Genomic DNA, 14,675 nt, shown 5'->3' with positions numbered 1-14,675 from the left:
GACACCATAGATCATGATATATTCATAGATCGATTACAAAACTCAAGGGCAAAGAATTCCCAGTATTCAAGGAAAGGCTTTAAGATGGTTTAGATCCTACCTGTCCGATTGCTACCACTTTGTTTATTTAAAATGGGGAGTCGTCTCATTTATCACCAGTAAAATATGGAGTGCCACAAGGACCTGTCCTAGGTCCTCTGCTGTTTTCAATATACATGTTGCCCCTTGTTAATATTATTAGAAAAATACAGGATTAGTTTCTACTGTTATGCTGATGATACTTAACTATATATGTCAACGAGACCAGATTAAACATCTACACACTCTCTCTCTGTTTAAATCTAGATTAAAAACACATCTTTCACCAAGCATTCAAATAATGCATCTCATAATTTTGGACTGAAGTTATATCTCATCAAATTCACATTATTATTCTTTAGCTTGGGTTAAACAAATAAATTTTACTTGGTTGGAACAGCAGCTACACTAATTACGTCTCTATTTGTTTCTCCATTTTGCCACAGGATTTACATCCCGTGGTAACTAGGATTTACACAAGCTCCAGTCTGGATCCAGAACACCTGAGAAGAGATGATGCAAACCCCTCAGTGGACCTCAGATGATGCTAACCCTGAAACAACATATAGAACTACCAAATGTTTGCTATAAGTTTGATTGCATCCTATAATAATTGCTGTTAATAGTGTTCATCGTGTGTTTGATTACATCTTTAATTGATTTTTCCGTACATTTCTGCCATATGCACATAAACTGACAGTCACCACTGATAAGCTACTACTAAATTTTGTAGAAACTTAATTTTCTGTAAAGTAGTTAGTATTAGTGTAAAGCACTATACAAATAAACTTGAATTGAATATATATATATATATATATATATATATATATATATATATATATATATATATATATATATATATATATATATATATATAGTACAGACCAAAAGTTTGGAAACATTACTATTTTTAATGTTTTTGAAAGAAGTTTCTTCTGCTCATCAAGCCTGCATTTATTTGATCAAAAATACAGAAAAAACAGTAATATTGTGAAATATTATTACAACTTAAAATAATATTTGAATATACTATAAAAATAATTTATTCCTGTAATGCAAAGCTGAACTTTCAGCATCATTACTCCAGCCTTCAGTGTCACATGTAACATCCAGTCTATCACATGATCATTTAGAAATCATTCTAATATTCTGATTTATTATGAGTGTTGGAAACAGTTCTGCTGTCTAATATATTTGATGAATAAAAGGTTAAAAAGAACTGCATTTATTCAAAAAAATTCTAATAATATATTTTCTTTACTATCACTTTTTATCAATTTAACACATCCTTGTTGAATAAAAGTATTGATTTTATAAAAAAAAGAAAGAAAAAAATTACTGACCCCAAATTACTGACCAGTAGTGTCTATTGTTATTACAAAATATTTATATTTTAAAAACATAGCTTTTTTTTTTTTTTTTTATTCATCAAAAGTATCATAAAAAAGTATCACATGTTCTGAAAAAATATTAAGCAGCAGAACTGTTTCCAACTTTGATAATGAATCATCATATTAGAATGATTTCTAAAGGATCATGTGATAATGATCCTAAAAATTCAGCTTTGCATCACAGAAATAAATGATAATTTAAAGTATAATAAATTTAAAAACAATTATTTTAAATTGTAATAATCACAATATTATATATTTTTTCTGTATTTTTTATCAAATAAATGCAGGCTTGATGAGCAGAAGAAACTTCTTTCAAAAACATTAAAAATAGTAATGTTTCCAAACGTTTGGTCTGTACTATATATATATATATACACACACACACACACACACACACACACACACATATATATATATATATATATATATATATATATATATATATATATATATATATATATATATTTATTTATTTATTTATTTTCTTTTCTTTTTTTTAGCTTAGGTCAGAATAAGACATCGCTGCATCAGAAATTCTGCTTTGAAAAACATTTAGGTTTGTGTCAAGGAAATGCTCTCAGATTCCAAAACACATTTCTGCTACACAGGTGATGGTGTGAGTTTTCCAAACAGATTTTCAATTGGCAAACCCAAGAAAGTCATCTCAATCATTAATAGGGTGCAAACAAACTTGGTAATTACCTCAAGCAAAAAAGAACTGTAAATTCCTGCAAACATTTAAACAGGTGGCACCTAGGTAAAGGAAACGTATAAATAAATAAATAAAAGCGGGCCAAAACCATAACCTTGAGGAACCCCAACAACCACAGCCCTATAGACACATTTTCTTGGCCCAACACAACACTAGGCAAGTCTTAACAGCTCTGCAAGAAACTGTCTAATCAGTCTGGGAGTTTTCCAGAGGACACAGACACATACTTACACACATACCTAGCTGAAAGTGCATGTGATATCATGAGTGCTTCTAACTTGCCTTAAGTGCTAATTTCGCTACTTAATGGGTTGTAATGTTTTTCCTCATTAAATTAGCTTCATTCCAATGAGGGTAATACACTGCATATATATTTGCTTTTGTCCTGTTTTCCAATAAAATATCCAAACATAATCAAAACAAGCAAAACTCTGCAAGATAATACTTGGTTTTAGAAAATGTATTTTGAACTAATTGGTAATTCACTTGAATTCAGTTTTCATATATTATAAAGGACTCCAATAAGGGCAATAAAATCAAGAATATTCTGGATTTAAATCCTTCCAAAAATACTTCAGCATTGATTTTCAACCTGTTTCAGTTGTACATATCAAATCCAGCTAACTTCTAACATTTAATGGTGTTTGAACAGGCCAAGCCCTATACGGGAAGGTGCGAGGTGAGCGACAAGAGGCTGGGATACTAATTATCTGAGCATTAATGTAGTCTGGGTTGATATGCAAGCCTGTGCACGCATAAGCTTCTATGCATGTAGCATCTGATCGCTGAACTCTTCAACACCTGCCCATGTGTGGCACACGCTCACACCTGCAGGGCACTGATGCAGATGTGTTCAAAGAAAAGTAGAAGAGGGGAGAAGATGATACCTGCAGGAATAAGTATAGGTTCTTGTTCTGGTTCTTCTCCTGTACCATGTTCTCGCTCTTCTACGGCCACCTCCACTGTAGGATGACAATGCACACATAAACAGGTCAAATTAAAGTTCAATGCAGTACTTTACCTATGAAACAGATACACTGGTTGCTCAGTGTTTCACATCTGGCTTCCAATTACAACTCTAATAGCATTTGTTTGAACTTTTGATACCAGATGGTCTGATATTTTGTTATCTATTGCTATGAGACATTCTTGAAAACAGCCATTGTTTCAGCTATTTCCACAATGCTTTCACTAAATAAATTTAGTTACATGGGCCAATTTACAACACGTGGTAATAAAAATCAATATTTCCCTATTTATAGTCTTACTAAAACATTTTAGTATGAGAAAAATGTTATGGAAGCATATTTGAAAATTATTTGCACAAAAAAAACTAAACACACTGAATGGTTGTGAATTGATCCCTTGAAACAAACTATTTTAACTGATTCACTAAATGAATCACACTATTAAGCAGCAAAATATTTGCTTCTGAATTTTTAGAAAGAGCACCAATGATCCTGAACTAAATCTATTGACACTTTAAACTGACAAATGTATCTTTACAAAACCTGATTTCAAAATATATAAACTTTTTTAATGATGCAAAATAGAAATTGCTGATGAGTTTTGAACTATTTGAAACAATTTTAACTGATTTACAGAAATCAATCAAGCTGCCAAACAATTCTGAAATTAATCTGTAGGAATTTTGATGCAAAAATTTAAAATGAAACAATTAAAATAATCACAACATTCACAATGTTACAGAAAAATCACTGTGAATTTATAACCGTACCAGCAGACTAAAACCAAATCTGCTTGTAATTTATAATCTGTGCATTGAACCTGCATTGCATGGCTCCTAAAATTCCAAATACTATTCCCTCGTTTAAAACAGTGCACCTGCAAATAAAATAATTATTCAGCCTTAAACATGCTACTGCGCTCTACCATATTGGCACTGGTGTCCCGCATAACCATTTTTGTGTCCCCCTCCCGATGTTGGTCCTCTGTAAAACAAGAAAGCCCCTTTGTTGTTGGTCCGCTCGTTGGAAAGGAATGTGAAAGGATTTTTCTAACCCTCTGCCTCCCTCTTTCTTTTCTCTGTCAAAGGGCCCCGGACAAAAGCACTCTGTCATTTGGGGAGCCCTGTAATACACCATATACTGGTTTGTGTATGAGTATATGCATGTGTTTATATCATCTGCAACTGCAGCACCTGAACAGATGTTCCTACCAGAGCAGGTACACACACCTCAGTCTTTCTCTGTAGCAAAAACACGGGTTTGATTCTTTGAATAAGGGCCTGTCTGGACACGGATAATTGCAAAGTACTGAAAACACTTTGATTCTCTTTGATGCACAAAGTGGATGAGGCTTTAATCTTGTCTGTGATATGAAAAAAAAAACATCAACCGGATGTCAAGTGGCAAGATATGAATCTCATCAACACACCAAAACAACCCTATGAAAGCTCTAAAACGCATTACGGTGATTTAGGTTGGAGATGTGTTTGGCTGAAACATCTGCAGTCTTCTTCACATGTTCATGCCTGTGTTTATCAAAAAGTCCTACGCATTAACCTCTTAAAAGGACGGAAAAAACGTCTCTCTAATTATGCAACGAGCATGACTACATCCTAAAGTTACTAGAAAGGGTAGCAACTGTTTCAAGATCACATGGCAAAAATCTTGGCAAAAACTAGTTTTGTAATGATTGGTACAGGTTTACAAAGCTTGGGTCCTTAAATTGTGTAAAAAAAAAAAAAAACAGGATTTTGTCAACATTTCTAGGCCATAAATATGCAGGGAGGTCGTAGAACTTACTCTGTGGGCAGTGGCTGAAGGGCATCTGCTCGATCCGTGTGCCATTCCTGCAGGCGGACACCTCCATCTGGCACTGGTTTTGGTAGATTTGGCCATCAGAACCACACACGGGCTCGCCATCATAGCCACAGTCACGATAACACGTACATCGCTCGTAGTGTTCTTCTTCTGGACAATCAAAAATGTTGTTGCACTGGCCACCTTGCACAAAGCCTTGAGTGGGAGAGTGAATGGGTCATTTAATATGAAGCATTTGAAATTAGAAGTATATATATATATATATATATATATATATATATATACAGTACCGACCAAGTTTGGAGACATTACTATTTTTAATGTTTTTGAAAGAAGTTTCTTCTGCTCATCAAGCCTGCATTTATTTGATCAAAATACAGAAAAAAACTGTAATATTGTGAAATATCATTACAACTTAAAATAATAGTTTTCTATTTGAATATACTTTAAAAAAATAATTTATTCCTGTAATGCAAAGCTGAACTTTCAGCATCATTACTCCAGCCTTCAGTGTCACATGTAACATCCAGTCTATCACATGATCATTTAGAAATCATTCTAATATTCTGATTTATTAGGAGTGTTGGAACAGTTCTGCTGTCTAATATATTTGATGAATAAAAGGTTAAAAAGAACTGCATTTATTCAAAAAAATTCTAATAATATATTTTCTTTACTATCACTTTTTATCAATTTAACACATCCTTGTTGAATAAAAGTATTGATTTTATTTAAAAATAAAGAAAAAATTACTGACCCCAAATGACTGACCAGTAGTGTATATTGTTATTACAAAATATTTATATTTTAAAAACATAGCTTCTTTTTTTTTTTTTTTTTTTACTTTTTATTCATCAAAGTATCATAAAAAAGTATCACATGTTCTGAAAAAATATTAAGCAGCAGAACTGTTTCCAACTTTGATAATGAATCATCATATTAGAATGATTTCTAAAGGATCATGTGATAATGATCCTAAAAATTCAGATTTGCATCACAGAAATAAATGATAATTTAAAGTATAATACATTTAAAAACAATTATTTTAAATTGTAATAATATATCACAATATTACATTTTTTCCTGTATTTTTGATCAAATAAATGCAGGCTTGATGAGCAGAAGAAACTTCTTTCAAAAACATTAAAAATAGTAATGTTTCCAAACTTTTGGTCTGTACTGTGTATATATATGTATATATATACTAGGAGACAAACATGTACTGACTAGGGATGTTCAATTCTGTTATTTCTCCTAACCGACAACCAATTATTAACCATTAACCGACAAAATTAATTTAAATTAGAATTTAATTAAATTAGAAAGGATAAGTGTCTGTTACCTGTCAAAAATACCAAAATTAGTTTTCCAGGAATTAATTTTATCTGTGCAAAAAGCAGCAAGCAACAGAACACAATTCACATGGTCACATCACAACATGTACCTACAGTGCTACTGCAAGCGGAGAAAAAGACAATAAAGCTAGATAGCCGAGCCTAAATATAATGAATAAATATGCCTATATGAGAAATATATTTTCACTTAATAAATTAACAAAATGAAAGAAAAACTGTACAAAGTATGCAGAGTTTTGGTTTATATTTTGGATGCGCGAAAGGAAACCGAGACGGCAGAAGGCGGCATCCTATTTTCCTTCAATTTACAAAAGCACAAGATTTATTTTTATTGTGAATGTACACAAATACAACCAAACATTTTACAGTGTCGATTATCTGTATGACTAGGAGTAGTTGTTTCCACTGTTCAAGTGGATAAAACTATTCAAGTGATTGCGCCTGTGCTGCACGTACACGCAGTTAAGCATTTCTAACTTGAAAATGCAACCTGTTCATTACCATGATGAAATACAGTCAGCCAAACATATAGAAATAAACACACTGCTCAGGTTAAATATGTAGTACAATCTGTGTTGTTAAGCATTATCACCATACAGCCATGATGTTATACCAAAAACATTTTGTTTTATGTGGATATTGGAACACGAGTGAACTACATGATAAATAATTTGTCATTCAAATACATCACGAATATGGAAGCATTTGGATTTGTGTCAAATAAGAGATCCAATGTAGGTTTCAGTTTCACTTTAGACTAAATTAATTTGTTTTGGCTTGTCATTTTATAGCCTATATTTTTCATTCTTGTTCTTCTCTGAATGCTGTTGTTGTGGAGTGAGGGGAACAAAAATAGCATAGCTATGTTTATAATATTTGTGAACATTTCACATGTCATTTTTGAATTAAATAATAAAATTTGCGACCAAGTGGACACCCAGTTCAGTAGCTGCTGAAAATCTGAATATGTGGTCAGTCAGAGTGATTTCTTGGTGTTTTTCTCTCTCAAAAACGCAATTTTATATGCATAGCATATTTTAACCATGCGGCAGATTTTTAAAAAAATATTTCGATAAATTACTGAAATTTTTTTTTTAATTAAATGACTTTAAACCGTTTGCATGATTGTATTAATCGGTCAAAGTTCTTACTGTTGGTTAACGGTCAACCGGTTGAAATGATACCTAATACTGACCTGTCCAGTGATTGCTGGAGCTTTCCACTTCATTGCATGTGGTGCCGTCACATAGTTCTCGTGCTAGTGGACTGCTCTCGCTCACATTGTAGAAACGAGTGGCTTCAAATGCTGTATACACACACACAAAGTCAGTAAAATTGTCTTGTGCAAAATTAATGTAATTCAAAAAACACAAAGATTGGATAAAACGAAAAGTTAAAACTTTATGAAATTTCAGTAACGACTTAGAAAATTCAGACATTTGTTTGTGACTCATTTGTGAGGCTCTTTTCTGATTCAGAAAAGAATCGTTGTTCATAAGAGTCATTTACTCACAAACCGAACTACACTGGTACACTACTTGTTGGTTGTTAAGTGTAATCTGTAATCTCAACAGAAAAATGTGTTGTCCATGATTTTTTTCCACTGGATTTTTCAAATAAAAGAACTTGTTATAATATGCTGCCTTCAAGTGTTCCTGGGAAGCTTGTACTAAAGAGTTATTACAATGTCACATTCGGAAGTTGGAAAAATAACACTGAAGTAGCCCAAACAGAACTATAATCAATTAAAATAATATTTTGTAAAATCATTCATTAACAAATACAACAAACTTGCATTCCACTATGTTTTAAACTCACCATAAGGACATTCATACACACATATCTAAAATTTAGAGTTTCTCCAATTGTACATACAACTTTGTTTAGTCATTCATGGGCTGGGAACTTGTAATTAGTGTATTTCTGACTCAACTTATAAAGCAACCAAGGTTTTATTGCCTTCTTGGTGATGAAACCATGATAATACCCTGTTTTTATTTGAAATACCTTGTAAATGCTATGCATGGTACTGAATGATTACCATATTCATATACCAGAGTACCGTCAAAACAAATACTGCTGTACTGTGGTGCCACCACAATTCTCTTTTATATGGAGTAGGATGGTCCAGACTCACCTGGTTCATAATAGTCATAGACTTTCACTGGCACTGGAGCTGTTTTGCCAACAATATACTCCCTCGCAGCATTGAAGGCCACACATGTCATACACTGACTTGGGATCTGTGGAAAAGACAAGATCCCAGCGGACTTTACAATGACAAATCCTTAATACACTCCCCTGACAGAACACCTGGAGATATATGAGATTTTAACCTCAAGTATTTTAAGGTACAGCTCCCATGTTATGTAAAAGTGCTGCTAGAGCTATACGAAGATGTAGTAATGTGACATTAACTCACCTCGTCAAAGTAGAAGTGAACCTTTCGTCCGTCTACTTCATATCTCTTCAGCCCCACTCGCTTATCCAACAACAGCTGGGAACAGAATGATTACAAAGAGGATTATTTAGCACTGTGAACAATGCTAACTTAAATGCTAAAATAAGCTCAAATATAATTTAATAAATAGTTTTATATTTTAGTACAAGCACAATACACGTAAACCATTTTTTCAATGTGGCTAATTTGGTTAGCCAGGTAAGTTTTGGGTCTAAACCAAGATTTTTCATTTAGCATTTAGCTAACTCTGTTGAAAGTTGCAAGTTAAAGAGAAAGTCACTTTCTATGTAGTTAACAGTTGTATACAAGTAAACATCTGACTGGTACACTTGACTAATGCAGGAATTTCTCTTCACCTTCATACTGTATATCTGACTTTTCAAACCTGCTAGCTGTCACAACAATTCAACTAGCCTGTCAATGAACAATATCATTCACTGCACATTTCATGAAATTGAACTGATCAAAATTTTGCTCATGTCATACACTCATTACGTGAGTATCTTACAGCGCTTCCTTCCATGAGGTGTTTGAAGATATTTTTAATCAGGGTCTGTTTAGCACCCTAACATCCTATTTGTGTGTGTGTGTGTGAAAGAGAAAGGTGGTGAGTGCTCGGACACAGTTTATGAGAGGCCCAGTGTGAGCTGGCGCCACAAGGACACTTTCGAACATAAACACACACAAACATACACAGTGTGACTGCAGCCCCAAATAAATGACCAAGAGTGATTTGATTTGTCCAAAAGCCACAGCAGAGAGCATGATTTCAGGAAAAAACGCCTTGCTTGTTAGCGTTGCCAAAATAAAAAGTCTAAAAAAGGAATCTTGCTGCCTTAGGGACCAAAGATCGTTGTTGTAATTAGACATTTATAGCCTTATACATAAACAACACTGTTGACTTCACCGTTCGTTGTAAAAAATATTGATTTTCACTGTGGAATATATGAGAAGCAAACAATCTTCCAAGCATGTCCTCCCCCTTACTATAAATTAAAACAATGAGACATGACGGTGTAAGCAATCTTGCTTCCCATAGCGAAACAAGGAATGTGAACAGCCGAGGTCGTGCAATAAACATGGAGCCAGCCAGAGGTGGCTGTGTAAAGCCAGCTCGTTACTAGCTAATGGCGCTAATGAGACATGTTCCACCACGGTGAGCTTCGGAGTCGGTTCATGTTATACAGCTCCCGTGGTAGCGTCGGTTTACTAGCGTGGAGGACATGAGGCCTGGGACCTATAACATGACTAATGAGGGACAATCAGTTGACTGGGGACAGCAAAGGTGACCTAAACCAAACTCCATTTATCCACATACCCCCAGCTGGAGGGGGAGGTGGGGTTAATTGCCCCATACCCCCATAAGCATTTCCTGTTACAGGCCACTGTTGTGGACATTATGGGCCTCTGGATGGTCTGTAAGCCCAACTAGAGCTGCTTGACCTCTTGAGAATTAGGTCACGTATGTGGTGTGTGGTGGTGTTCTGAAATGAGGCAAACTCCACATTTTTAAGATTTGTAAGTCACAAGTAAATCCATGTCCCAGTCACATTTTCTTGTTTAAATAAACATTACTTACACTATCAGATTATATATATAACTCCTTCCCCAACATTGACGAGTTATCTCATCATTAAGAAGACAACGCTTCCCCGTCACTGACAAGTTTTTACGGCTTTTTGTGTTTTCACTATTATACACTCGGGGGCGCTATTACACATCTTCTGAATGAGTACAAAACAACCAGAACAAAAAACACACTTGAACAGGACGAAAAAACTAGCGATCTCTTATGTAAACGGATGCATATGATAGATATTGCAATCATCAACTATAGACATATAAATGTAAAATTAGTCAAATGATGATCCAAGAAGTGGTATATGGCTGTGTAATGGAAGCAATTTAATGGTTTTATGCATAATCGTAATCAAATGGAATATTATCTAGATGTAGTTTCTGAAAAAAATTGATTTTCTCACCTTTTTGCTCAAAATTACATATTTTTATGAAACCTACCTATATATTTAAGTGTTGATAAAAAAAAGAATGCTAGCTAGAATAAAAGTTATTTTTTTGTTTAGAAGTAGATACTTTGATCTGTATTTTGGTCTATTACATATTAGGGGTGCAACGGTACTCAAAAATCACGGTTCAGTACGCACCTAGGTTTTAAAGTCACGGTTCGGTTCATTTTCGGTACAGTAAGGGAAAGAAATGCAAACATTAAAATGCAGGTTGTTTATTACTATAAACTTTTTTAACAATTTGTTTACACTTTTAAAAAAATACTTTTTAATAATAATAATATATATATATATATATATATATATATATATATATATTAAAAAAAAGAATAAGAAATAAAATACTTTTGCAATGTTCTCCACTAAATAAAATACTCTCAGTCTCAAACCATATCATATAATAAAATATAATGAAAAATATAAATAAATAACTATGATTACAGTGCAGCATTACCAATCCCAGCTTGTAGGCCTGCTCATATTTAAAAATATATATATATAACTTTTCCAAATTGCAGCATCAACAGTTTCAGTTTTTAGACCTGCTCAGATTTCGTTATTGCGTTGAACCGATCGGAATTAAGAGCAAAGGTCTGTTTAAATGCCAATGGGAGCTGCTTTTGAATTACAATCGTTTTTTTCCTAGTTGTAGTGATGTTCACACTCGTGTGATGCCTTTTGAAAACCTTAGGCCGGTGACACACTGGCATATTGCACCTGTCAAACATAGTCTATTTTGCCGTCAATACTGCTGACGGTGTCCTTTATCAGTAGGCTTTATATTTATGCTCAACATGAAGTATAGATATTGTTGTCGTGAAGACAAGATCCTGGTCTGTCGGCGCCCTCCCTCTATGTCACCTACAGTAGCGCCAGCGCCGCGTCAGGCATGATTCTGGTGTGTAAAGACACAGAAAACGCGAAGCAGCCGTCACGCAACTGACACGCAGCAGAAACGCTCGAACACACCACACAGACTACAGCAGACAGCAAACTAACGTGCGTTTTGCGCATGTGTGAGAGGAATTAATGGTCTACATCAGAGGCTATCAATAGTATACATATTCACCATTCAAAAGGAGAAACCGAAACAAAGATATACGAGAACGTAGATATGCGAAACATAAACAAAGCAGCGCTTGCTTAACATTTTGAATATTAGTAATGTTGATAACTTTAATCATTTTAAGTGACTCATGTTGTAATGAAAACATTTGCGTATTACTGGGAAAGATCACGTAACATTTAAACAGCCTTCTGTCTGTACCGACTTCATTTACATGCTTGTTTTCATCACTTTCGCTTTAATTCTTAAAGACTTGTTTACTAAACTGAACATCCAATCAGAGCGCAGACAGTCCCGATGCCTTTTCAACATGTTGAATGGGGCAAACTGCTGCCAAAGTGAGCCCGACGAGAGCCGACTAGTGAAACACACCAAACAAACTAACCTGACCGTTGCTTGCTTGGTGTGTTCCGGCCTTTGCATTTATTCCAAAATAATAACTCAAGGCAATAATATTTTAAACAATATATTTTATTTGTGAACTAATGTTCAGCTATTCTTTGTAATGGCTTCTTTACACTTTCAACAATTTTTGAATTTTATGGATCATCAGTCATCAAAGATCGGTAAATACTGGTCACAGAAGTGGAGATTTACTTTCAATTTCACCAAGCTCACTAAAAACTCCCACAGATCATGTTTTATGCCATTTCAAGTCTTATTTTGATGTAACAAAGTGGTTATATCCAAGTTGATGAGTTGTTTACTTTTTTCCCCATTAATGCCATTATATTATTAATTCAGACTGAATTGTGAATGTGGAACAAGCATAAACACAAGAGGCGGGATTTATCACATGAACCAATCACAGCCGAGCATAACCAGTCATGTCCAGTCACATCACGATGAAAGCACTGCCTCCTCTCACATGACTTTATCCCATTCATTCTCATTTACCCGCAACAAACTCACGGCATGATTCAGGGGGTCTTTTAAAACTCTGTGGGCTCAGGGGGAGACGAGAGAGACACGGACTCCTGCTGGAACTTAGGTGTCGCTGTTGGACATTTACACACTTTTTAATGCTATATTTTGTAATATTGGCGCTGTTTTATTTCTCACCCATTATTTTGAATAGACACAGCCTCCCTTGTCTCCTTGGAGGAAATGCCCATGATATATTATATAAAATGTGTTTCATATATAATTTCATGTTTTTATTTTATTTGACACAATACAAATAAGAAAGAGTGTTGAGTGTTCTGTGTGTGTTTATGTTTGTGTGTGTTGGTGAGAGAGTGAAGAGACTGATAAATTCCACGCCATATTGCCTCCTTTGAAATGGCCTCCAGATGTAAACTCTGTTCATCTGCCAAGAGGACACATGCTGAGAAGTAGACAAGGAAAGAGCGAGAGAGATGCACTGGCCTATTATAGAGACACCTTGTCAATCTTGTGTCTACTTTGAATGTTGTAAAATGTGAATGTGGCAAACAATGGCAAGTTCTAGGAGAGAGAGAATACACAAAAAAGGGCAATCTCACCCTCTCCAAACTCTCGATATCTGCACGGAAGCCAGACAAAAGAGGGACTTCTAAGACAGCCATATTGGATGAGCCAGCATGCAGCCACCTGAGGAGGTACATTTGGAGTTAGTTATTCTTTCATATCAAACAAATCAAGTGAAATAGGCCTAAAATGCATCAAATCATTTTAATGATGTTGTTACCTGGTGCAAACCTCTAAAGAAACGCGGTAGTCCAAATGGTCTTGGTGGGCCGCAGGGTCTTCATCATCTACAGGAGCTCTTCGTTTGCGGCTCAGCTCTGATCGATTATCAGCACGAGAACGGGACCGAGGAGACATGTGTCGTGACGATGGCTGGATGTGATGTTCCTGTCTGGGTTCCTTGAGATCGATTTTAAGCCGAAAGGCAGGCTTAGCCACCGGATCAGGAACATTGTAGGATACATCAATCTAAAGATGGAGAGAAGGACATAATTGATACTTTGAGGTTATAGCACCATGGCTTTATCTAGTACCCCATTTCAAAGAAATTTTAAAGCAGATATAAATAAATAAATATTAAAGATTTTTTTTGTCCATTTAATTGCCTACCATGAGAAAACTGTACCACTTAACACAAAGTTTTGATTTATGTCCTTATGCACAAATAATTCTTATTACATGCCAAAATGTAGTATTTGGTGTAAGGGGTTTTGTTAACTATTTGTTTGCGCACAGATGCAAGATTCTTAAAATTTGCATTTCTTTCTCCAAACAACCTACGAACAGAACGTTCTAGGTCAAGGTGCTGACATGGTTCTGGTTGTTTACGTGGCTCAGAATGGGTCTATTGTTTCTGAGGGACATCTTACCCAAAAAATTACACTAGACCATCCTATCTAGGGGGTAGATTACAGGAGAAAGAACATACCCCTGGCACAAAATTGCTTAAGTTTTACCAGATCTTTCCATTCTAAAGGCAAGAATGTGAACATTAGTACTGAATTTCCCCTGGAAAGAGAGCTGGCTGTCCAAAGAGGGATTCGCCTCTAGATGAGGAGGAAGAGTACAATTGTTTATCCATGGAGAGAATGTGGGATTATGTTTGCCAGAAACCAATAGTACCTGCATTAGACAGCAGCCTTCTCCTTTAGCACTGACAAACAGTCCTGTTGGAATGCTGGGTATCTGAACAAAGTACGAGAGAATGCAAGACTTATCAATCAGATTAACTGTGCAAGTATAAGCAAATACATTAACCGCCTGGCCCCTGTCCAACATCCAAATTACACGCATTTAAACTGACACTGCTAATCACAAGATGGAGTGATGTGCCAAGCAGATGCTGAA

General features: G+C 35.0%; 1 protein-coding gene across 3 annotated transcripts in view; it reads right to left on the bottom strand.

The window, feature by feature from the left end:
• The window catches only part of cpamd8 (C3 and PZP like alpha-2-macroglobulin domain containing 8), a 44,037-nt gene that overhangs the window by 3,048 nt on the left and 26,314 nt on the right, over positions 1 to 14,675 (bottom strand). For all 3 annotated transcript variants that reach the window (XM_059569561.1, XM_059569563.1, XM_059569562.1), the window contains exons 34-41: positions 14,451 to 14,513; positions 13,549 to 13,796; positions 13,364 to 13,451; positions 8,748 to 8,822; positions 8,463 to 8,568; positions 7,521 to 7,631; positions 4,953 to 5,165; positions 3,072 to 3,146 (exon numbers count right to left, since the gene is read on the bottom strand). In XM_059569561.1, the coding sequence (XP_059425544.1) occupies positions 3,072 to 3,146; positions 4,953 to 5,165; positions 7,521 to 7,631; positions 8,463 to 8,568; positions 8,748 to 8,822; positions 13,364 to 13,451; positions 13,549 to 13,796; positions 14,451 to 14,513 (979 nt within the window). The remainder of the gene's footprint in view (positions 1 to 3,071; positions 3,147 to 4,952; positions 5,166 to 7,520; positions 7,632 to 8,462; positions 8,569 to 8,747; positions 8,823 to 13,363; positions 13,452 to 13,548; positions 13,797 to 14,450; positions 14,514 to 14,675) is intronic.

This window comes from Carassius carassius, chromosome 16 (genome assembly GCF_963082965.1).
Source record: "Carassius carassius chromosome 16, fCarCar2.1, whole genome shotgun sequence".
Taxonomy (NCBI): domain Eukaryota; kingdom Metazoa; phylum Chordata; class Actinopteri; order Cypriniformes; family Cyprinidae; genus Carassius; species Carassius carassius.
This window is presented reverse-complemented; position numbering and strand designations above follow the sequence as displayed.